The following is a 23,168-nucleotide window of genomic DNA, read 5'->3' as shown; positions in this document are numbered from 1 at the left end:
CATTAGTAACGTTTCAGTACAGTCGAGCACTGAAATTTTTCCACTACACTCGTCTAGTATAAAAATTATCCAGACTACAAAAGCTAAAATTTGGGACTGATTGTGGGTAAAGGCTCACTCATGATTAGCCCAAAAGATCAATATCAGGCTGAACCACAACATGCACTTCTTTAACCCAACAAAACTTTTCAAAGGATTATCTTTATATTTAACCATCATGTGTAAGTATTAAAAACTTCACAGTCAATGAAATATAACACACAATATAAAGCACATACAAGTAAATTACTAAATGCATATGAACTTGTGTTTTTCAATGACCTGGCATTGGGCACTAATTTACAAGCATTTAGCTGCAACTCTTCATTCATCTTTCCCTCTGTCCTCCTCCTTTCTTTATTCCTCTACATTACACTGGGCGACTTGTTTAATGTAATATGTGGAGAGCGTTTAAAGTATTTCAGTTCACTTTGTATTATAATAAATTCATGATTTGGAGTTTGTATGAATATGTTTCTGCATTGATCCTTTTGATTGTGGTTTCCATATTTCAGCCTGACATGCACTGTTCATGCAGCACATAAGAGTTACCAAACTGGCTCTATGTCAGCTCAAATATGTCTGATATAAAAGATGCTGCGGAGTTTATTAATTATTTATTTTATTTATCAGCTCAATTTCATCTGGTTTAATGAAAACATTTGGACTCCTGACACTCTTTATGAACCCTGTGGCTCAAACAGCACAGCATTCATGAGTTTGAGTTTATGGTTGTCAAACTTCTATCTGGTTGATTCAGAACTTATAAAATCTATATAATTTGCACAATGAAAGTCACCTTTTCACTGAGCATGACATTTGTTTCCTACTCACAGCACAGAATTTGTTTACAGCGAAAAGCAGAAGTAGAGTTAAAAACGCAGCCTAATTTGTATCAATACACACATTTATTAAAATTACTGAAGTTTGGAAAATGGAGACTTTTTTATATAAAAGTGTAGCGTAATCAGAAATACTTGGAAATAAACATAACCAGCCTCTCACTCAAACAGCTGTAATAATCTACAGGCTGGCCTGCACGTCAGAGCAGGATAAGTGGTTAAGAGGATGGATCCATCTTAACATTATATATTATAAGAACTTTATGTTTTTTATGTAATAATCTTCATTTAGTTGATAACCTGTAGCAAGTACCTGAGTAACTGTAAAGTGGTTACTATTGTTATAAACACCTGCTTCATGAGGCTGATAACATCCAAAGCGTGTGTATATTTAACGTTGTTGAACCTGAAAAGACTTGTTTCGTCAATTAAATACTATCAGTTTGAGAGGTTTGGATTAAAAATGATTAGATGTCTGAGTAACTGCAGCTGAAACAGTGATGTCATGATTCATAATGCTTCACACTATTTTTCCTTATCAGGCTTCTTGTCATATATATTTTACATTTCCTACCATGATATATTGATCCATCTTTTCTTTCCTGACATAAAGTTTGCATCAAAGACGTTCTGTTTAAATCTTTGTTTCCTTGAGTAATAAAACGTCACTTTCATCTGTCAGATCAAAGATGCAGTGGAGTCTGTTTCTGCTTATGCTGATGGGTAAGTGGATTGTTTCACCCGATGTACTGTTTTAAATTCAAAATGAACAAAGATTAATGTTGGTTCATTAAACATTTGCAATATTTCTACCAATGTATTCACTGAATATAGATTCATGTTTATCTGGCAAATCTTTTCTCCATCATCTAAATTAGTTTCTTGCATCAACACATTTCTTTCAGTTTTTGGGGGTCAGTTTCTTGTTGACATGTCAGCTGTATACGTATCATTTTAGTGAAGAAGCTCAAAGATATTTAAAATGATTCGGCCAAAATGTTTGACAAATCATTGCACTCATTCTCATTTATATGACAGTTTTAACCTGAAAAGTGTAATTTGCTAATCAGATTTTTATTTTATCATATTTCTGTATTTCAGGTCAGTGTTGCTTCTTTACATGCCGCCTGTATGAGTACCACTTTATTAAAGAAAACAAGAGCTGGTCTGAAGCACAGAGATACTGCAGAGAGAAATATACAGACCTGGCCAAAGTGTTTGACATGACAGACATGAGCAGACTCCGTAACTCCACACAGAATCAAGGAGAAGCCTGGATTGGACTGAACAACGACACAGGTGGAAACAGGACGTGGTGTTGGTCTCTGCCAGGAGTGGAATACATTCATAATGACAGCAGCTGGAATCAGAGTGGAAGACCTGATAATGAAAAGCCTGGAAACTGTGGGAGGAAAAGAGACAAGCTGGCAGATGTTTCATGTTCCCATCCTATGTATTTCATCTGCTATGATGGTGAGGAGATAATTTTAAATGATATTATAATATTGTGATTTGAAAACATAAAGAAATCAAATAATTGTGATTTCAGAAAAACGACGTAGAGTTTCAGGAGGCAAATAACTGAGTGTGTTTTTCTGTTTGTTTCACAGAAAATAAGAAAGACAGTAAAACATTGTATTTGATAACAACATCTATGAACTGGACAGAGGCTCAGAGCTACTGCAGATACCATCACACTGACTTGGCCAGTGGACTTGATCAGGTAGATGGAGAAGAAATGAAGGCTCTGTTCAATGACGGTCCCATGAGTGTGTGGATGGGTCTGTTCAGAGACAGCTGGAGGTGGTCAGATGGGAGTGATTTCTCTTTCAGATACTGGGATATGCAGTTATTCAATGATGAACAAAGCAACAAGACATGTGCTATGACTCTGTTAAACAGATCAGGAAAATGGAGCTCTGATGAATGTGACAAAGAAAAACCCTTCTTCTGTTATGATGGTGAGTTTTACAATGAGTATATTTTTACAATACTAAAAATACTATCAATACGAAGTATTTTTTCTACTTATTTTTTGTTTTTCATAATATAAAAAGAAGTAGTGACTGTAAAATAGCCATAGCACTCCTTGCTCTGTCTCCTTTTTTAATACCAATACTCATTGAAGTTATTTATTTTTAACAGATAATTTGATCCTGATCAAAGAAAACAAGACCTGGGAGGAGGCCCTGTATTACTGCAGAGAGAAGTACAATGACCTGGTGTCCATTACTGACTCCGATAAACAGGACTGGATCCAGGAGAAAGTCAAGCAGGCCAACTCTACCTACGTATGGCTTGGACTGCGCTACACCTGCACTCTGGGTTTCTGGTTCTGGGTCACTGATGAGGTAGTTGAATATAAAAACTGGGACTCTGACGGAACGACTGATGGCTGTGACATGTCTGGAGCCATGAATAGAGGAATCCCACATAAGTGGTCCAAACAAGCTGATAATAAAATGTTTAATTTCATCTGTTCTAAGAAGTAAAATCCTCTCTGATTATTGATCAAAAGGGTTTGCATTTATTTACTTTGTGTTTGGGGTGTGTTGATTTTTAAAACGTTTCTTCAAAAGCATTCTGGGAAATGTGGATTCAAGTAGTTTTGGTGGGAGTTTGTATGGTTTGTATTTTGTACCTCACAATATCTAAAGCTGCTTGAGGTGACTGTTGTTGTAATTTTTGCTTGGTAAGTAAAAATGGATTGAATCATATTTTTATATTTTTATAAAATATTGCTGGTAGTTTTTTCTTTGTTTGTTTTTAAAAATATAATTTTAGACTTCAAAATTTTAACTTTTTCACTTCTTTTACTTCAATGTCATTTTTAATAATTCATCTTGGCACTAGCAGCTCAAACCCCAAATTACTGTATTGATTCAGTAATAATTGAGGTAAAACCATAATTACAGTTGAGAAGCTGTAATTGTGATTTACTCGACATGAAAGAAAAGCTAAATATCAAATTGATTACAGATTAAGTAGCTTAAAAGATCCAATTTCATAAGGACTTCCATTTCTACATGGAAACGGTTTTATGTAAATGCTATAATGTATAATATTATGAAGTTTAATATTAGTTAGTATATGTTGCATTAAGGTAAAATCCCAAGGTAAAGTTCCTCATCCTTGTACAGTGCACAGTGGTACCTCACACCTGCTGCTTATTGTCTTCATCAGCTCACTGGTATTTAAGAACCCGATGATTGCACCAGACTGTGTGCATGAGTGATGAGCAGGCTCTTTCTTCTTCTTGTTCTCTTTCAAATTGCAGTTTTTCTGCTGTGAGTAGTTCAGACTGAGTCTGGTAAAACAAGGCTTTGTGAAGCTCTGAACTTTGTTGAACCACTGTGTGAAAAGTTGATTGAAGCTTCAGTTATTACACTCTTGGGGGACATCTACTGGTGACAGTAGTTGTTGTACAGCCAAATGAAGCCTTACAAATGTGATTGAAATATTTTATAAAATTGTAAGAAACAGAAACTTGCAAACATTATTCAAATGTCCTGATTTCATTTGATATGTCTTTGGTGTTTGTATCTCATTTTAAATACTGCCTGAATATGTTAATCTATAAAATAATGAGGAATAAAACATGTTAAAAAGAGAGTGTGAAATCGATCTGTTGATTGTAAATTTCAGGAGAGAGGAAAGATGTATCCTTACAATCCAGTGAGCCAGTAGGTGTGATTGATGTTCTTTTTTAGAAACTCCACACAGATAATCTCAGTTTCATCATCATCATCATCATCATCATCGTTTATTATATAGCGCCAGACAGACCAAAGTGCTGAACAACACAAAAACAAAGAAAAGCAAAAATAGTATAAAATAATAGGAGGGAGTTAAAAGCCAGGGAATAAAACGGGTTTTCAATCCGGACTTAGAGAGCTGCACTGAAGACACTTGTCTAATATGAAAGGGAAGGTTGTTCCAAAGCATCGGAGCTGCAATTGAGAAAGCTCGATCTCCTCTGAGTTTCAGCCGCGACTTAGGGACTGACAACAGCAATTGATCAGCTAAACGGAGAGAGTGAGTAGGAACATGAGGCTTCAACAAATCAGATAAATAAACAGGGGCCAAACCATTTAAAATTTTTAAAACCAATAAAGGACTTTAAAACGGATCCTAAAAACAATAGGAAGCCAATGTAGTGAAGCCAGAACCGGAGTGATATGGTCAAATTTCCTTCTACGAGTTAAAAAAAGTGCTGCCGCATTTTGCATTAATTGCAAGCATGACAGGGTGCCTAACCCAACCCCAATTAAAAGGGAATTGCAATAGTCCAAACGTGAGGTAATAAAGGCATGAATAACAGTTTCCAAATTACGTTTGGAAAGTAAAGACTTGACCTTCGATAGGCGTCTGAGGTGATAAAAAGACGATTTATCCACCCCATTTACATGACCATCAAAGGTAAGTGCAGAATCAAAATTCACACCAAGATTTACGATTGAACTTTTCAGATGGGAGGTCAAAACACCAATGTCAGCATCTGGAGAAACAATAGAGCAATGCGGGCTAAATAAAATTTCTTCCGTTTTATTATCATTAAAATTTAAACAGTTATTTGCCATCCACAGTTTAACGTCACTGAGACAGTCAAGTGATGATTGACAGGGAGAATATCCAGGTAGCTAAAAGCTAAATAAAGCTGATAATCATCTGCACACGCAACAGCAAAAGCAAATGGCCAAGTTCACATAAACAGAGTGAGTTAAGCACTTTAATGACCTATTACCAGCTGGCTGTACCTTTTTTAATGTTCAGAGAGTTTCTGGTTGTGGAGGAGGGCTCGCTAAGGTTTTTAAGACACGTTTGGACTTGAAACAGCTGTTCCCATCAACTCGCTTACGAGTAATATCGGATCGGTCCATCTCTAGTCAGAACTGCTGCAGATATCTTCACACTGACTCAACCAGTCAGGCAAAGAATTTGGCTCGCTGATGAGTGTGTGGATCAGCCTGTTCAAAGACACCTGAAGGTGGTCAAATGAGAGTAATTTCTCTTTGAGAGAAATTGATGAACTGATTAGAACAAAGCAACAAGATATGTGGTATGACTATTTTAAAGAGATTAGCAAAATTGACTTTTGATGCTTGTAACAAGACAAAATCTTTGCTCCATTATGGTGGTAAGTTTGTACAAAGATTTTTCTCAGTTTCTCCAAATGGAGCACCACTGGCATCACTGAGAAGATTCATCATATTGCATTTGAACAGTCATTTGTACATTTATGTTGAAAAAGCAGAACAATTTTAATCTAATCTGGAAGACAAGATGTATATTGTTCAAGAAATATGAACCTACAGAGGACTGAATTTAAAGACAGCCTAAAAATCTAAATGAAAATGATCAAGCAGGCTAGCAAGTATTTAAATGCAGTGTATTTAGATATTCACAAAGGTGGAAAATAACGAATTACATTTACTTGTGTTACTGTAATTGAGTAGTTTTTTTGTGTATTTGTACTTTTTAAAGTCATTTTTCAAGTCGGTAATTTTACTTTTACTTAAGTATATTTTTTAAAAAGTATTGTACTTCACTACATTTTCAATCACACCCGTTACTGAGTAAATTAAAAGAACAAACAAACAAAAAAAAACCCAACATTGCGCTTCGGAAATACTGCAGGGAATGATGGGTAGTAGAACAAATTAGCGTTGGGTCACGATAAAGATGGAGTCTGACATCGGTGGTACGGATCCAGCGAAAAAAGAAACCCCATCGAATTCTGCTGACCCTGAACTCGAAGAAACCGATGTGACCCCCTGGCCGTATTTAAGGGACCATTTTGGCTTCAAGTGCAAGAAAGGCAACAGCTTTATTATGCAGTGCAAGCTGTGTTTGCCCAGAGAGACCGAGTTAGCAGCTTTTAGAAATTCCACATCAAACCTGCGCAAGCATGTAGAGGTAAGTTAAATGAAACTTGTACTTTTATTTTAGCAAAAAAGGCTGTGCTCAAGTTAATCACATTAAGTTAAGACATAAGCTGTTATTGGGCACGTTGTTGTCCACGCAACTTAAAAATTTTTTTACTCGATTGGTAAATTGCCAAAAGAAAATGTGTTTACTTTTCCTGTTTGTTAATAATAATAATTTATTTTAAAAAAATTTGTTAAATTAGACAGAAGACAGAAGTGGCTACTTTCTTACTTAACCCACATATGTTCACACTGCAGGCAAAAGAATAACATGTGCTATGTGCAGAGGTGTTTTTTCTCTGTTCTCAAATTAAATCTCCCTGTTGGAGCTCAGTCTGGGGGGAGTTATTTTTTTCTCCTTATCTTTCCTCATGTTGTGCATTTTCCATCGTTATATCTCTCTGACCTGTCTTCCCCATGCGATGTTTGTGTAATGTATGTATGGTCGGAGGGTAAGATGACGCTGGCAAAGGTCAGCAGCCTTAACCCAATTTCCTTCGGGGTCAACCTTCAGGATCAATAAAGTTTTATTGAATTGAATTGAATTGAATTGAATTGAATTGAATTGAATTGAATTGCTCCTCAAAATTAACAGAGCAGGGCCAAGTTTAAAAAATTAGAACACATTTTTATAGCAGCTGCCGTACAGCTCAATTCAGTACTTGTTCTCTTATTTGACAGTTTAGAACACATTCACATGTAAAAGAATTAAATGGTTTTGACAGTTTGGTTGGTTGGTTTGGTGACCATTATCCATTTTGATGTATAGACTTGCAGTTTAACCGCCACTGCACTTTAATTTGTAAAGATTTTCTTTTAATTAAAAAACAACTACTTTGAGATTTATCCCATTGTCTGTTTTGCACTACTCAGAAGAGGCTGTCCTCCTGTTGACAAAAAAGTAACTATGTAACTTTTACTCTGAGTAAATTTTAAATGAGCTACTAGGTAATTTTACTTGTACTTGAGTAAAATATTTTAGTACTCTTTCCACCTCTGGATATTCATCATAAGATAATTGGGCACTAAAGCTGTAGCTTCACTGAATCTACTTGCTGACTCTGTAAACAGTGTTGATTTGCTGGTGAAAATGTTGATTGTCAGTTTAGAGATTTATACTAAATGCCCAGAACACTAAGAAGTTCTAAATTTTTTTTAAAAAAAATTAGCCTTTAGTAAAACAGGTACACATCAGGAGTTTGAATTTTACCAGAGCTGAAGACGGTGTAACTTCAAAAATAATAGCTCGCATATTTCTAGCTATGATCAGCACCATGCACAAGAACCACAGTCAGATCGGAAGAATGGACGCATTTATCTAAAGTGACATAAAGACAGCTGTGATGTCTGAAACAAAAGAAGCAACCAGTCATTTATAGATTAACTGACTGGATGGGGTTATTGCACCAAACAGCGACAGTTATTATAGAATTCTTCATTCACTCATTTCCAAAGGACCAGCTTCTACATATATTACACACATATATTGCAGCATGTGTGCATAATCACAAGTTGTCATAAAACATGAACTATCCACCCTTCAGAACGTCAACTTTCAGACATTGTGCTTTAGCAAACTGATTGACAGCATTGCTCAAATCCAAACTGTTGGGGGTAAAGTCATCCTTTTTTCCTCCCTCCTCTCCTTAGCATCGCTTCATTTCCTGCTGGTCATAAGATGCTACTGTGCTGACTAGCTCTTCTATGAGATGCTTGCCAAAAAACAGACTTTTTTTGGTGCTGGGTATTTCAAAAATAAAGGTCCATTAAAGGCAGTGATGTGAAACACTACAGGCCTCAGCAAAGATCACACAGTAATCCAAGAGCTGTAGCTCACAAGTTTCAGCCAGTGAGCGAAGCAACAGAAGCAGCAGAAGTGAGGCAGGAAAGTGCAGTGTAACCACCTCATGAACCAGCAAAAGTGTTAGTGTCTTCAGTTTCATCATCATCTCTGTAAATACAGAAGGAACCTGCAACAGAAGATGGAGGATACAGAGTCAGAGGAACATATGGACAACAAGGAACCGGTACCAGAGCCAAGATACAGAGGAAGTACCACGATACAGAGATCAAGCACAGCATGTTTACATATATACAAATGTGCTCGTGCAAGATGGGTGAAGGTAGGGTGCATTTAACAAAAGGTGAGCTGTTTATTGAGGCTTGTGTCAAAAGTACAAAACCAAGGAAAATTACAAAATAAAAAGAGAAACTACCAAAACTAGACAACATTGACACAAGAGGACACAGGTGAAGTACATGAACAGACACTGACAAACGACAGAGAGAAACATAGACAATATATACATAGAGGGGTAATTAGGAAAATAGGAAACACCGGGGAACACAGCTGAAACTCATCAGGGAAACAAGTCTGTGGAAAGTGAAAATGAACACTGAGTGCACAGTACAAAGATTACCAAAATAAATCAGAAAGCAGGAGGACATTGGACTAAAACACACTAACTTGACACAGAAAATAAAACAAACACAAATGGCTGTTTGTTAGAGACACACAGGACAAAACAAAGGAAGGTTAAAGGAAGCAGGATGGAAAATAACTCAATGGAAAAATAACATAAACACATGAATAGTGTTAAATATCAATGTGTCACCATAGTCCTGTCCCACACGGCTCACCCTTGCGTCCGCGAGCGATTGGGGCAACCACACCCTAGGTTAATTCTGCTTACTCTTTTCAGTCGCTATCCACAACAGCCAATTAGTTTACTCGGCTTATTTACTTAATACATCCCCAATTTAGTTGCTCTAACGCACTGGGACGGATCACACACCGCCTCTTTGTCTACTGCAGCAAATTGACCTGAGTACTCGAACAACTTAGCGAACAGACAGTTTAGATAAGCTCCAATATGCACACTTTAGATTAAAGGTGGTGCTTAGCTTTTTAAGATGACCTGGGTCGCTGTTCGCTTCGCTGGTCGAACTCCAAACCACCCAATCTGTCTTGCTAATCCCGGACAAGCCGCAAATTGTTAAATATCAACACTTCACTGAATTCTTTTGATTCCTCAGAGGCATCCGATGGGAGACAACACACTGCTCAGTAGACTATTTCACACTTTACTCTCTTACACAATTACTTCTAGAGGGGAGATGCGTCCTGCATGATACGTTGCAGCGGACCTCAAAATATTGACGGACACTTGACAATTTTATTACTGGTCACCCGATTCTAGTCTAAACAACAGTGTTTCAGTAAGTTTCCACTAAAAGATGGTTCCCTGTTATCTGGGGAGTACAAAATACAAACATAATACGTAATACAAACTGACACATGAACAGAAAGGGAAACTAACATGGAAACAAAAACTGACTGCGTTCAGGGGCCGGTAGGGAGGACATACCAAGATATGACCAAGACAGCCTGGGCATGAAAAGAAACAAAATGAGAAACATTGTTGACTAAACTAGGAATGACCGAGAAATAATACAAGATACTGTAGAAATACAAAGAAATCCCATCATAAATCCCAAACTAAAAAGATTCAAAAGTCCAAAAACAAAACAGTGTGTCAAAGACCCAAAGCCATGACATTCAGCTCTGGAGAGCTAGAGCAAACTAATGCTTGCATGCGTTCCCTGCCTTGTGACTGATACTGCCCCAAACCAATATGGACATGCTAAACTGGAGACCAACATCAGAATGTTGAGTGCATTTTAGCTTTATAAGTAATCTGCAACTTTGAAAATGTGTTGTAGAGTTTGTTGCAGTGCTCACCAGACAGTATTAAGTATATGAGTTAAGAGAATAGTCTGTGTTCTCATGTGGTTTGATGAGCACAGCACTAGAGGCAGCCTGTCAACAATGTCATGTTCAGGAATAATCATATATTGATTGCAAATGTTATGGGAAAGCTGAGTGTGAGTGTTAAGTGTGCATTTTGGGTTACGACCAATGAATTCAGCAGTTATTTTTTAATTCTCTAAGTTAGGGGTAGGTAATTTTATGTTAATTTGTTTTATTTCATTTGCAAATGTTTTAACGTGGAATGATGTTAATTTAATGTGATTCTAAAGTAAATATGTTGAATAATGAGGGAATGAGTGAAGTGCAGTCAGCCTCCTGTGGCACTGCTTCCTGAACCCACTGTTGCAGAGCTTTCTCTTCACTGAGTCTGCTTGCTTGCTCTCCAAATAATGTGGATTTTATGTTAAAATCCTAGTGTGTTTTCAGTTCACAGACACTAAATCCCTGGGACACCTTGAAGTTATTCATTGTTTCAAAAAATTAACCAATGTATCCTGTAACACAGTCAAGAGCTTGAGTTGTTTTTCTTATTAATCTAAGTTACGGGTGTGTGACGATGTAATAATCCACAATTTTGGTCAAATTGGCTACACAGTGCTCCCTAACCTGTGTGCCACTTGATGAAGGCCCAGATATCCCCATGGCACCAGTAACATTTGCTCTCTGCAGTGACTTCCCTTGTGTGCTCCTAGCCTGTTTCTTGGATTACATTTGCCATGATGTGTTTTGTTTTTATTAAGTCTGCCTGTGGATTCTCAATTTATGCTTCTCATCCATCCATCTTCCTCTGTTTTTCCAATCATAAACAGAAGAAGATGGATTGTCATAGAGGTTATTAGAAAGAAATATATTTTCACCGGTCTGATAGTTTAACAAAGGACATCAAAGGACATTTGAAGTGTATTCTTTTTCCATTGTCACTCACCTCTCCCACACAACTGTGAACACATCTCTGAACACCTGATAGCACTTCAGGATTATTATATTTCTTCTGTGTCAGACTCTACATTTTGTGCATCTCTCAACCTAAAAGAACACCATCCTTAATATGATAAAGAGATGTTTCCACCGTTGCTTCACAGATATACATTTTTGGGTTGTCAACAAAAGTCCTCAGGAAAAAACTTTGTTTTGTTTTAAATTTTTGAACAGTTAACCAATGCAGCCACTTTCCCTAAAATTTTACATTACCAAAGTCATTTACTGCACAACCCTTGAGTTATCGCACCACAACCTATTATTTATTCAGGCTTTACAGTAAGCATCCTATATTTATTCAAATAAAGGTAACCGGTGAGAATTATTGTGTTTGACTCAGAGCACACTAAATTATGACAGTCACTCAGATGAGCAAGCAAGCAGGGAAGTCTGTTTCTCCTGATTCTGATAGGTTAGCAGATCAGATCTACAGGCATTTTTTTTTGTCTCTCTGTGTTAACTCAGTACCTCACCTCTTTCACAATGGCTGTGAAGATGAAGGCTTCCTTAAGGCTTTAACTCACTGCAGAGCCTGAGTTTGATCAGGACAGAAAAATAATAGTTAAAAAAAAAGTTTTAAAAAACTTTTTGTTTGCCATGTCTTTAGTTTTATGAGAGAGAGAGAGAATAATAAAGACGTCACAGTTTAGCAAAAACACTAAATGCAATTTTCTTTTATAAATTTGGTCAGAAACGGAACTTCATCTGTGTAAAAAAGAAAGAAAGAAAGACAAAACATCGTATGCTGAAGCACAAAAGTGGAGGAAAGTTTTCCTCATACTACATACTTAATAGAGTAATTACCCTTTATTTCAGTATTTCCCAGAGCGATATTTGAGGCTATTGTTGGATTTAATTTCTTTAAATAATACAGTTCTCCAGTGAGGAAGGAGGAAACGATGCCGTTCACGGCTGGTGACGTCTAAGAAGCTTTGACAGTATGGGCTGGGCTGTTGAGCCTCTGACTGCTGGAAGCTTTCGCTCCAGGTGTGAGTTTGTTTAGTCTTTCCAGTTCACATTATGGGGGACATTTACAAGTATCCCGTTTTCTTCGAGTGTTCCAAACTGAGCGCAGAGCAAAGGAAGAGGATAGAAAACTATTTCCATATTCGTCGCAAATCGGGCGGCGGTGAGTGCGGCTCGGTGACGCACGTGAACGACAAAGTTTACAGCGTCGCGTTTAAGGAGCGAGATGGTAAGTCAAGTGAACTGATTTGAATAAGAGTCTTTTTTGATCTCTTAATGTGAAAACTATTTTGATGGCATGAAAATGAAAGTATGGAAAGCGAAAGTAAGCATGAAAACAGTTTATATTAATCGATTATTGTCCATCATTTTTTGTATGTTTTAATGAATGTGAACAGTTTGAATACGACAGAGTATTTTTACTGTGTATTTATTTTTTAAAGTACATTTTTTTAAAGTATCTGTCACTGCGTCACTGTGGCCATTTAGAAAAACAAGAGAGCATAGTTTCACTTTCACTCTTTTTGTTTAGGGCGAGTGTCACAAACCAGTAAGACGTAATCGTCGCTTGTTATATTGAAAGAAAAAACATCCAAAACTCTGCGTAAAGATATTAGATTACAACTAAAACTCCAAGAAAGAACATTAGCCTACTGAAAAACAACCAAACAAACGAGCTGTCATTCTAATTAAAAGTAAAGCAGATGTGGTACGGGCCCTACAACAACCACGTGACAAGCTTCAGAATCAGAATACTTTATTGATCCCTGGGGGAAATTATTTTTTGTTACAGTGCTCCATTATAAACCAACATTAAGACAAGACAGACAATACACTAACTAAGAATAGTACAATATATACATATATATATACATACATACATACATAAGTCACTCATAAATAAATAGTTGGAAAAGAAACATGTGTAGTTGTAGCAGCAAACAGTGTGTTAAGTGGATGCGTTGTACAGGGAGATGGCCACAGGCAGGAAAGATTTCCTGTGTCGTTCAGTGGTGCTTTTCGGTAATCTCAGTCTCTCACTGAACGAGCTCCTGTGACTGACCAGCATGTCATGGAATGGGTGGGAGGTGTTATCCAACATAGTCTTTATCTTGGACAGCATCCGCCTCTCCGACACCACCTTGAGGGAGTCCAGCTCCATCCCCACAACATTGCTGGCCTTACGGATTAGTTTATTAAGTCTGTTGGCATCTGCGACCCTCAGCCTGCTCCCCCAGCATGCAACAGCATAGAGGATCGCACTGGCCACAACAGACTCGTAGAAAATCCTCAGCATTTTCTGGCATATGTTGAAGGACCTCAGTCGCCTCAAAAAATAGAGACGACTCTGGCCCTTCCTGTAAAGTGCTGTGGTGTTTTTAGCCCAGTCCAGGGGAAAGTAAGGAAATGGCACACCACGTGATCTGGAGACTTATCCAACTGATGCTGATGCCGGGGGTCCAAAAACAGATCCTTGAAACCCTCATGACTGAGAAGCTGAAACTTCTTGTTTTTTAGCTCTACACTGCAGAATAACTAAATTTATTTTGAAGCATCATGTTTTCTCCATTGTGTATATGAAATATCATTCCTGTTATAAAGGTAGTGAAATAGAGGCATGCAGTGGCACCCTGCTCTTTACTGTACTCAAGTCAAGTGAAAATCCTTGAACCTGAAAGGTTTATGTGCAGTAACAAAAGCAAATGTCACCACCTGTCTGTGCTAATCACATTTATACACATAGATTCACCTGTAGCGGAAAGAGTGAGTCTGTTAGCATGCCGCTGACTGGGTATCTCATGTTAACACACATTTCATATGCAATCAAAATGTAGCGGTAAAAAATAAATAAATAAAAGCTGGGCTTTAAAGACAATGTCTTCTTTTCTGTTTCAGCTCAACAAAGAGTCCTGCAAAAATCTCGGCATGAGTTCAACTTTCCAGATTGTACTCTGGTTCTGACTGTAAGAGACAGCCCAGGACCTCCCATCTCTTCTCCCACATCCTCCTCGTCTCCAGGCCAGCCAGTTAGCCCCAAACTGGATGTAAGCTCTTCACAGGTCAGCTCTGTAATGTGTTATTGCTCTGTAAATGCAACACTATATAACTGAAAACAAAGGAAAAAAGAAAGTGATCAACTCTTTTTGTTGGTTAGACACTGAAAAAGTTTGTTTGTTGATTAAAAAAGACAACCCAGCTGTATAAAACTTGCCAAATGAGTAAAAACAAAATGATGCAGAGGTTAAGCATAGATAAGCAACATTAGCATGTTATTTATCTTATTGCAAGAATGGCGCAAAGACACTCAGAAGCAAGTGTGAAAAGATGACTTATGACGACAGAGTCACAGAAACAAAGACCACATAAATATATATACACATATATATATATACACACAAAGGAGTGAGATTCCACAAGGGGTAAACAGCAGAGTTGCTAGAAAAAAAAGCTCAATAAACTCTGAAAATAAAACATAAAAGAAACATAAAGTGACACTATTGTAATGGATTGGAATTACATATCACCCCAACAACCATTGTGAAAGAACAGAAGATGGTTTAGTGTATTTTTCCAGTCTTGAAAACCTCAAATAATATTAATCTTTAAGACTTAAACAAATTAAAACTCTTAATGAAGGTAAAATGTGGAAATATATCTTTTTATTATTAACAACCATTATTTGGCATATCTTTCTGCAGAATCAGCAGTCATCTCCTGCATCAAGCCTGACACTCAGTGGTGAAGAATACGAACCATCTATTGATAGCTATCTCCTCCGTTACTTAAGTGAATGTCCAAAGGCTGGAAAAGAACTGGAGACAGAGCTTTTCTCTGTGGGCTGCAGTGCTCAGCTTTTCCCAGATAAGGTTTTAGTCAGAAGAGATCAACCATGTGCTGCAGATGTTAACTGGAAAGCTGAGGTAGACAAGGTTTTTGATGGCTACCTGTCCCACTATGAGGTGGATGCTCGCAATGTCAAAGCTTTGCTCCAGTCCTTGAACTCTCCAAAGACAACAGATGAGGTGAAGGTGTACAGCGAGCTTGGGTTGACAGTGGTGGTTGGGAGACAGTCTAAGGTGAACGCCAAGTTATTGGAAGTCAAGGGCATAAGAGGTAAACTTGGATCAGCATCAGGTGAGAGTGAGAAGCAAAACAGTATTCGTCGACTGGGTGAGGCCAAACTCCGTCTCCTCTGGAGAGAGATTGAGCAAAGTTTGGGAGAACATTTTCCAGAGGTGAAAGCCACACAGGGTGACGAAGGTCAGCTGACTTTGGCAGGTACTGTGGAGGAGATTCTTAAGGCTGGACAGCTAGTATCCGATAAGGAGAAATTGGTGTTAGACCGCACAGTTTCTGACAAGAGCCCACATTTTTTCAGCTTCCTCAGAAAGGTGTATGGAGGGCCAAGGGTGCTAGGTGATTTTTTAGGTGTCGGTGACAAGGTGGAAATAGAGTTAAGAGACACAGAGCTACTTTTCTTTGCACTGTCAGCTGGTAAACTTGATGATGCGGAAAAAAACCTGCAAGAAAAATTCAAGGATGTCAGGTTTGAAGTTCCGAACTGCTCCATTGTGCCACTGGAGCTTCGGGAAAAACTTAATTCCAAGACAAATAAGATGAATCAAGGGCAGTGTAGGGCTCAAGTTGTGTTTACCTCAGACAGCATTGTGTACTTAGTGGGCCACAGCAAAGAGGTTGAAGAGCTGAGCGACATTGTCACACAGTTTATTTTGGACCAGGCAAGTGTAGAAGGACATGTCGCTCTCCCTTTCCCAGAGTTGCTAGAACTCTTACCAGACCTGTTGCAGCTGTTTAAGTGTGACTCTTCAGAGGTTACCTTACGTCCTTTAACATCTTCCTCTAGACCAGTGGTGCTACTGGAAGGCCCATCTGGAAAAGTGACTGAGTTTAGGAATAAGCTGGGTCCACTTCTTCAGTCCCTTGTTAGGGACAGAGTCAGCATTAGCATGCCAGGGGCAGTAAGGTTTTTTGAAGGTCTCGCTGGACGAAATACTCTCGTAAGTGTTGGTCAATCCTACAAGTGTCTCATACAGCTTGAAGAACAGAATCATGTTAGTAGAAAAAATTCAGGAGTTACCAAATACAACCTTTGCGATGGGCTCCAGGTGTTGGTCTGTCAGGGTGACATCACCACACAATGGGCTGATGCTCTGGTGAATGCTGCTAATGAAGATCTGGAACATGGTGGTGGTGTGGCTGCAGCACTGAGTAAAGCAGGTGGCCCTCAGGTGCAGATAGAGTGCAGAGCCATGGTGAAGCAAATTGGAAAAATCCCTACAGGTGATGTGGCAATAACCACCGGTGGAAACCTGAAATGCAAGAAACTGCTGCATGCAGTTGGGCCTGTTAATGGGAAATGTGGTGGCAAAGAGAGAATGCTACTGGAAAAGACTGTCAGCTCTGCTCTGAATTTAGCAGAAATGAAGAAGTTTACATCCATAGCCATGCCCTGTATCAGCTCGGGTTTGTTCTGTGTTCCACTTACTGTGTGCGCTGAGGCTATTGCAACTGCTGTTAAAGAGTTTGGCAGTCAGGGAGGTCGAAGTCTGAGCAAAATCATCCTAATAGATAAGAAAGAAGAGGTGGTGAGGGCCATGCGGGATGCGTGTGACAGAATTCTTCGAGGGACAAGTACCGAACTCCAGCCAAATGCATCTGGCCCAAATACAGCGGGACAAGCCACTGCTGGCTCTACTGGGTGCTGCGTCCAAGTGGAGATCGTTCAGGGAACACTAGAGAACCAACAGGTAAAATACTAGTGAGCACAATTGAATATTTCTATATAAAGGTTGAATATACAGTTCTGCAGTAGTACTAGGGGTTTATTTACACCTACATATATCAGCTAATATTAGCCATTTGCTAAAATGCTGGTCTCAGTATTAATAAAGACTAAAAATATGACATGAAAATTTGAAAAGTAAACAAGAGATGAGAGAAACAGGGTTGCACCACATTACAAGTATTAATGTTGCAAAGTTGAGCCACAGAAGGCGCTCAGTAATGTCCCTGTTGCCTAAATGTTTGTGGAGCATCACAAATATAACCAGCTGATCCACGTAGAGTTGTGAGGCAGAATAAAGCAAGATTATTAGTAACTGCATTTTCATATTATTTTATTAAGGGCTCACAAATAACTACACATTAACCAATGTCATGGAAATTTGTATTTGTTTCGTGTATGAAAGGAAGAAGTTATTGGCTGATTTATTAGATTTTTAAATTAATTGACATGATGATCAAGATCTCTAAAACTGAATAAAATTTGCTTTTGATTTTTAAGGTTGATGTCCTCGTATCTCCTATGGTCGCCCATGATCCCGTTTCTTCTCGTGTTGGAAGTGGGCTGTTAAAAGTGATTGGGCCTCAGATGATTGCAAAGTTTCATCAGGAAGCAGGAGGTGTGACACTGCCTGGTGAAATAGTGTTGGTGGAGAACTTACCTCCTCTGCAATGCAAAGCAGTGGTCTTCCTCAACCTAATTTCCTGGGACAACAATCAAAATGGAACAGCAGTCCAGGTGAACTAAGAGGGAATTCTGTGTGCTGTTATAGGTTTTTGTGACTCAGATTTACAACCCTAATGATAAATTAATCTTCCAGGTGCTGAGACAGGGAATCAGAAAAATTCTGGCATCCTGTCAGATCAGAGGTTTTAGTTCAGTTGCCTTTCCTGTGCTCGGGACGGGTGCTGTCCTACAATTTCCTCACAGCGTGGCATCCAGGGTTCTTCTGGAGGAGGTTGGTGAATTTGAAAAGAACAGAATCAACAGTCCACCTTTCCTGGTGCGTGTTGTGATTCATCCCAGTGACAAAGATTCAAGCAAGGTAAAGGCCATTTAATTACAGTCCTTTGTTTCAAAAATAAAAATAAAAATGTTTAGCTACTAAATGTGTTGGTCAGTGGACAACCTTTCACTACCAAGAAGAAATACAACTGACTACTGAAAGAGCATCACTTTGTTTTTATCTGCAGGCCTTCCAGTCTGTGCAGGGAAATCTGCATCTCAGAGGATTCACAAATGATATTAACCCAGATCAAGGTTGGGAGGTTTTCATTTTGAATTTTAAAATAATTAAAAACATGCGTAAATTTCTTCTTTAGAAATTAAATGAATTCATCCTTAAGACCACATTAATTATCTGATTCCAAAGAGGCAGGAAAACACCACATAAGTGTAACACACTTATGTATAAATAGATAATTTTATTATTTTTTAGTTTTTTACAATATTTTATCTGGAGGCAGAAAGTTGTTTATTGCTTTATAACAATTTGTGAAAATTGTGACTATTTACTGTATCATATTTAACCATGACTCTTTCTTATTTAGAGTCCTTTTACCGCCATGTCTCTCTGTCTGATCATGAGGTCACAGCCATGTTGGGTGCGGTCAAGGTTCAGATGCTCCGTGGAGACATCTTAAATGGGGGCACCGATGTCATTGTCAATACGACTGACTTCTCTCACTCTTCTGGTATAATCTAAATGTTGTATTTATTACTGAGCAAAAAATGTGAAAACAGGACCACAAGAATTTTGTTTATATTTTGCTTAAACTGAAAATGACTCTAGGTTTATACCTAACTGTGTCTGCAGGTGTCTCCAAAGCCATTGTGACAGCAGCAGGGCCATCAGTCCAAGCAGAGTTAGCTCAAAGTAAGTCTTAGGAATAACACTAAACACTAAACATCTTTATAGATTTGTGTTTTTGATTGATTAATCTTTCTTTTTTCTTTCTTTCTTTCTTTGGGAAGGAATTCCATCAGAGTGGATGGTCACCACAGGGCCTGGAATGCTGGGATGCAAGGAAATCATCCACGTTGGCTTTAACTGCGATCCTCAGTTGATTCGCAAGTACTGCAAAAAGATACTGGTGCACTGTGAGAACAAAGGCTACAACTCTGTGTCCTTCCCAGCCATCAATACGGGTTAGTACTCCATACCTGTGTGTATGCTGATATATGTATATGAGTCTGCAAGTGGAAGTGTTTATTTCTGCATCTTATTAGCAGCAAATTAGTGCCCACTGAAAAAATGTAGAGCATATAATCAATTATTGTAACATTGTATAATGCACATTATTTTCTCAATAACTGTCTTATATCCTATCAGGAGTGGGGGGTATGTCCTATGATAAAGCTTGTAAAGCCATGCTGGATGGGATAGCTGCAGCTATTGCAAAGATGAAACCAAGTTCTCTCTCACTCATTCGCATTGTCATCATGGAACAACCAGTCTTCCAGGCTTTCAGGTTTGAAACAAAACATCTTCACAACATGAGAGTACATTATACCATAAGCATTGTTTTCCCAATCATATTTCATCGTTTAAATCACCCGCTTTGTGTTTGCAGAAAAGAGCTGGAGAATCGCTTTGGACAAATAACTCCTTGCCGCATCAGTCTGAGAGGTTTGTTGTAATTTAAAATTTTGGAAAGTTTCCTTCTGCACTCCCCTTGAACATTAATGAAGATTTCTTTGTTAAACCAGGACTCCAATGAAAAATTAAAAACTATTCAATGAGCATTAGAAATCTTTGACAATTGCCAGTTACAAAAATTAACTGACAATTACAGCTGTCAGCAGTTTTCATGAATCTAGTACATCTCAGAAACTTTCTAAAGAAATTCATGTAATAAGTATTCAAGTTTAAATGCAATTTTTCTTTCAGATGTGAGAATAACTCAAGTAACATTCCTTTGATTCATAGCGAGCTAATGTCATAGGTTATATATAAAAGTTGGACTTAGTTACTTTGACAGTACTGACTGGGTTCCAGACTCAGCCTCAATGTTAGTGTTTTGGCACTGTCCATGTTGGGTTTAAGAGCCAAGAATGACCATATTTAGCTCAGAGGTTAAGTAATAAGTATGCTTATGAAGTAATTAATGTTAAGTACCAGGATAAGAAATACTAGAATTTCACCCACTGATATCTTGAAATAGCTCTACAGCTACCACACAGCAATTCTCACGTTTTGTCAACAAATTCGCCAAAAGAAGCCACCATGACAGGGATGAAGGCCCAGATCAGAGATTTAAGCTGGTGGTGATGAAACCTTGTAGACAGGACTGTAGACAAAGTTTCCACAATCTATAGATGTTTCTGGTATTAAACAGCAATATTGTAGCCTGCTAGCTTGCACTCATTAGCAAAAGCATTAGCATTAGTAACCTGTGCTTTAGGAATATTGAAAATTTAAAGCAACTTCACAGCAGTCTATCTACCTTATTTGATCCTGAACTGCAGTCACAAAATGAGTAATAGTGACCCTAGAGCAGAAGCTGATACTCACTGGGTATTTTCCACTGCCCATTTATTTGCTTTTTTTTTTTTTTCATTTTCTAGAAAAAGCCAAACAAAAGCTCAAGAAGTGGCAAAAGAAACAATCAAATTTCTTCTCTTCAATGGGACCACAAGAAAAAACCTTTGCCTCCTCTAAACCTCAGCAAGCTATGATACGTGTAATAAGCTGTGATCCATACATCACCAAGACCATCCAAAGTGAGCTGGAGAGGATCCTGCAGAAGCACCTGATAAAGAGGGAAGTAGACGTGCAGGAATTTTCAGCGCTTGAGCCCATGGAGCTCGAGGCTGTGCAGGCAAAAATCAGAGTCTTTGGAATAAGCCTGGAGCACAAGAAACATCAACAGAACGCTGGAAATACGGTCAGACCAGAAGCAAGAGCTCAGACGGGGTCAGGAAAAGACGTCTATGTGCTGGAAGGCCTAAAAGAGGACGTTTTGAGTGTCACTGAACTCATAGGCAGAGCAACCCAAGAAGCACTTTTTAAAGACTTTCAAGATAAAGAAGAAGCAATAACAGCTCTAAATGTGCAGTGGTCTTTGAAGGGCATAAATGGAGCCTGGCAGGAGGTGAGTCTGCGTGACAACTACATGTTGGAGTATGCTCATACGCGGGACAAAATCTTTCTTGACATAGATGCACCAGATGGCTCAAGAGTGACTGTAAACCTGAAGACACAAGAAGCCACAAATGGGGTGACAGGAATGACATACAAGCTAAAAAGGATTGAGTCTGGAGGTTTGTCACATTTTCTAGGTTCTCTTTTTTTGTTTTGTTTTGTTTTGTTTTAACCATAGTCACCTGTGTTAAGACCATTCCCTTTTGTGATGTAGAAACTTTGCCTCACTACTTATTTCAGGAAAGTATCTTGCCTTAACCATATGGTTCATTTGTTTGGTTTTTACTTTAGCATTGGAGATGCCAGTTAAATGGGATCCTATGCAGGAAGAATTGTTCATGAAGGTAGAACTGCAGCCTACCTCACAGGAATACCGGGAAATAGCCCAGGGTTTCCTGAAAACAGCCAAATTCAACATTTGCAAAGTGAGTATTCTTACAAGAAATCATGCTTGCTAAGATATTTTAACATAAAACATGAGGCAGTTGACTAATTTGTTTTCTGACCTCAGATTGAGCGTGTGCAAAACCTCTACCTGTGGAACGCCTACAGTGTGTGTAAGCAGCGTATATTTGCCAAGAATGGACAAGCAGAGCTAGGTGAGAAGACTCTCTACCATGGCACGACAGCAGAGTCATGCCAATGCATTGAACGGGACCGATTTGACAGGGGTCACGCAGGAAAACATGGTAAGGCATCTTTTATAATATGTCATTTAAATCCCTCAGCAAGAAAGGACATGCTCCTAAAATGTATCCTAATTTTTGTTGGGTTTTTTGTGTGATTTCATTACAGCTGCAAAGTATGGAAAAGGAGTTTACTTTGCTGTCAATGCAGCATATTCAGCTAACGGATTTTCCCCAGCAGACAAATCAGGCTTAAAGAGGATGTATGTTGTTCGTGTCCTGACTGGCCGTTACACGGTCGGTAAGAGCAGCATGATTTCACCTCCTCCTCGAGGCTCAGATCCCACTGACTGCTACGACAGTCTGGTGGACAACCAGCAGCAGCCCAGCATGTTTGTGATCTTCCATGATGACCAGGCCTACCCAGAATACCTCATTACCTTCAAGTGAGAAGGACTGAGGGAAGTCATGCATCAACACTGTGGGGTCAAAGAAATGTACTATACTGTAAATGTTTCTACTCTGAGTCAATGTTAGATCTTGTTATTTAGATTTTGTCTTAAGCAATGTATCCCGGTAATACAGATGTAGTAGTTATTTAAAGTGAATAAGATTTCATCTCAGCTAACTGCGTATTTGAGAGATTTTTAAGAACGGTTGTGAGTCATAACTTTGCCTCATTTGCTCCCAGCAGCCATTAAGTTTCTACAGTACGTAGTTCTTGTGATATGAAAAATGACTCCCTCTTCTTTTGTTCTTTTTTTTATTACAAATGTTCTTCAATAGAACCGTTTATTTTAAATAAAATACTAAGTTTTAATTCGCATAGATACCATAGCATAGACAATTATTATTTTTTTCAATTCCCACAATAATTACATAATTACTTAGAAATAGGTAAGGATTAAGAACATAAAAAAATACTGTATTTATAAGACTTGGGGGGGAGGAGTTTAATATTATCATGGTTATTAAAACAACTTTATTAGATGGAGTACATCTTTGTCAACCACACAAAAAAAACAAATACAACATTTTCAGAAGAGAAACTAAAGTGTACAAAAAATGAC

At 38.3% G+C, this 23,168-nt stretch overlaps 2 protein-coding genes across 2 annotated transcripts; both read left to right on the top strand.

Moving 5' to 3' along the window:
• The first annotated feature begins 1,863 nt into the window (after positions 1–1,863).
• LOC146714400 (C-type mannose receptor 2-like) lies at positions 1,864–4,467 on the top strand. The gene is made up of 4 exons (XM_085439880.1): positions 1,864–1,879; positions 1,983–2,354; positions 2,492–2,842; positions 3,027–4,467. Exons 1-4 carry the CDS (start codon positions 1,864–1,866, stop codon positions 3,371–3,373), a joined length of 1,086 nt encoding a protein of 361 aa, XP_085296006.1. The 3' UTR covers positions 3,374–4,467.
• Positions 4,468–12,509: 8,042 nt separating this feature from the next.
• On the top strand, positions 12,510–23,167 carry LOC146714399 (protein mono-ADP-ribosyltransferase PARP14-like). The gene is made up of 15 exons (XM_085450879.1): positions 12,510–12,753; positions 14,421–14,584; positions 15,224–17,293; positions 17,830–18,066; positions 18,149–18,373; positions 18,522–18,588; positions 18,879–19,022; positions 19,145–19,204; positions 19,303–19,476; positions 19,661–19,799; positions 19,902–19,957; positions 20,896–21,591; positions 21,764–21,897; positions 21,984–22,161; positions 22,268–23,167. The coding sequence occupies exons 1-15, from the start codon at positions 12,579–12,581 to the stop codon at positions 22,546–22,548; spliced, it is 4,800 nt and encodes a 1,599-aa protein (XP_085307005.1). The 5' UTR covers positions 12,510–12,578; the 3' UTR covers positions 22,549–23,167.
• Position 23,168: the final 1 nt, after the last annotated feature.

The sequence above is a fragment of the Copadichromis virginalis genome, linkage group LG3, assembly GCF_057382275.1.
Source record: "Copadichromis virginalis isolate Kocher_CV1m ecotype Utaka linkage group LG3, C_Virginalis_male_GT1.1, whole genome shotgun sequence".
Classification (NCBI taxonomy): Eukaryota; Metazoa; Chordata; class Actinopteri; order Cichliformes; family Cichlidae; genus Copadichromis; species Copadichromis virginalis.
The sequence above is the reverse complement of the archived record's forward strand: the minus strand, read 5'-3'. Positions and strand labels throughout refer to the sequence as shown.

Coding starts and splice junctions, on each gene's coding strand:
- LOC146714400 (XM_085439880.1), top strand. Junction 2,355..2,491: donor GTATTTCATCTGCTATGATG/GTGAGGAGATAA, acceptor TTTGTTTCACAG/AAAATAAGAAAGACAGTAAA. Junction 2,843..3,026: donor ACCCTTCTTCTGTTATGATG/GTGAGTTTTACA, acceptor TATTTTTAACAG/ATAATTTGATCCTGATCAAA.
- LOC146714399 (XM_085450879.1), top strand. CDS start 12,579: ATGGGGGACATTTACAAGTATCCCGTTTTCTTCGAGTGTTCCAAACTG. Junction 19,023..19,144: donor TGACTTCTCTCACTCTTCTG/GTATAATCTAAA, acceptor CTGTGTCTGCAG/GTGTCTCCAAAGCCATTGTG. Junction 19,205..19,302: donor CCAAGCAGAGTTAGCTCAAA/GTAAGTCTTAGG, acceptor TTCTTTGGGAAG/GAATTCCATCAGAGTGGATG.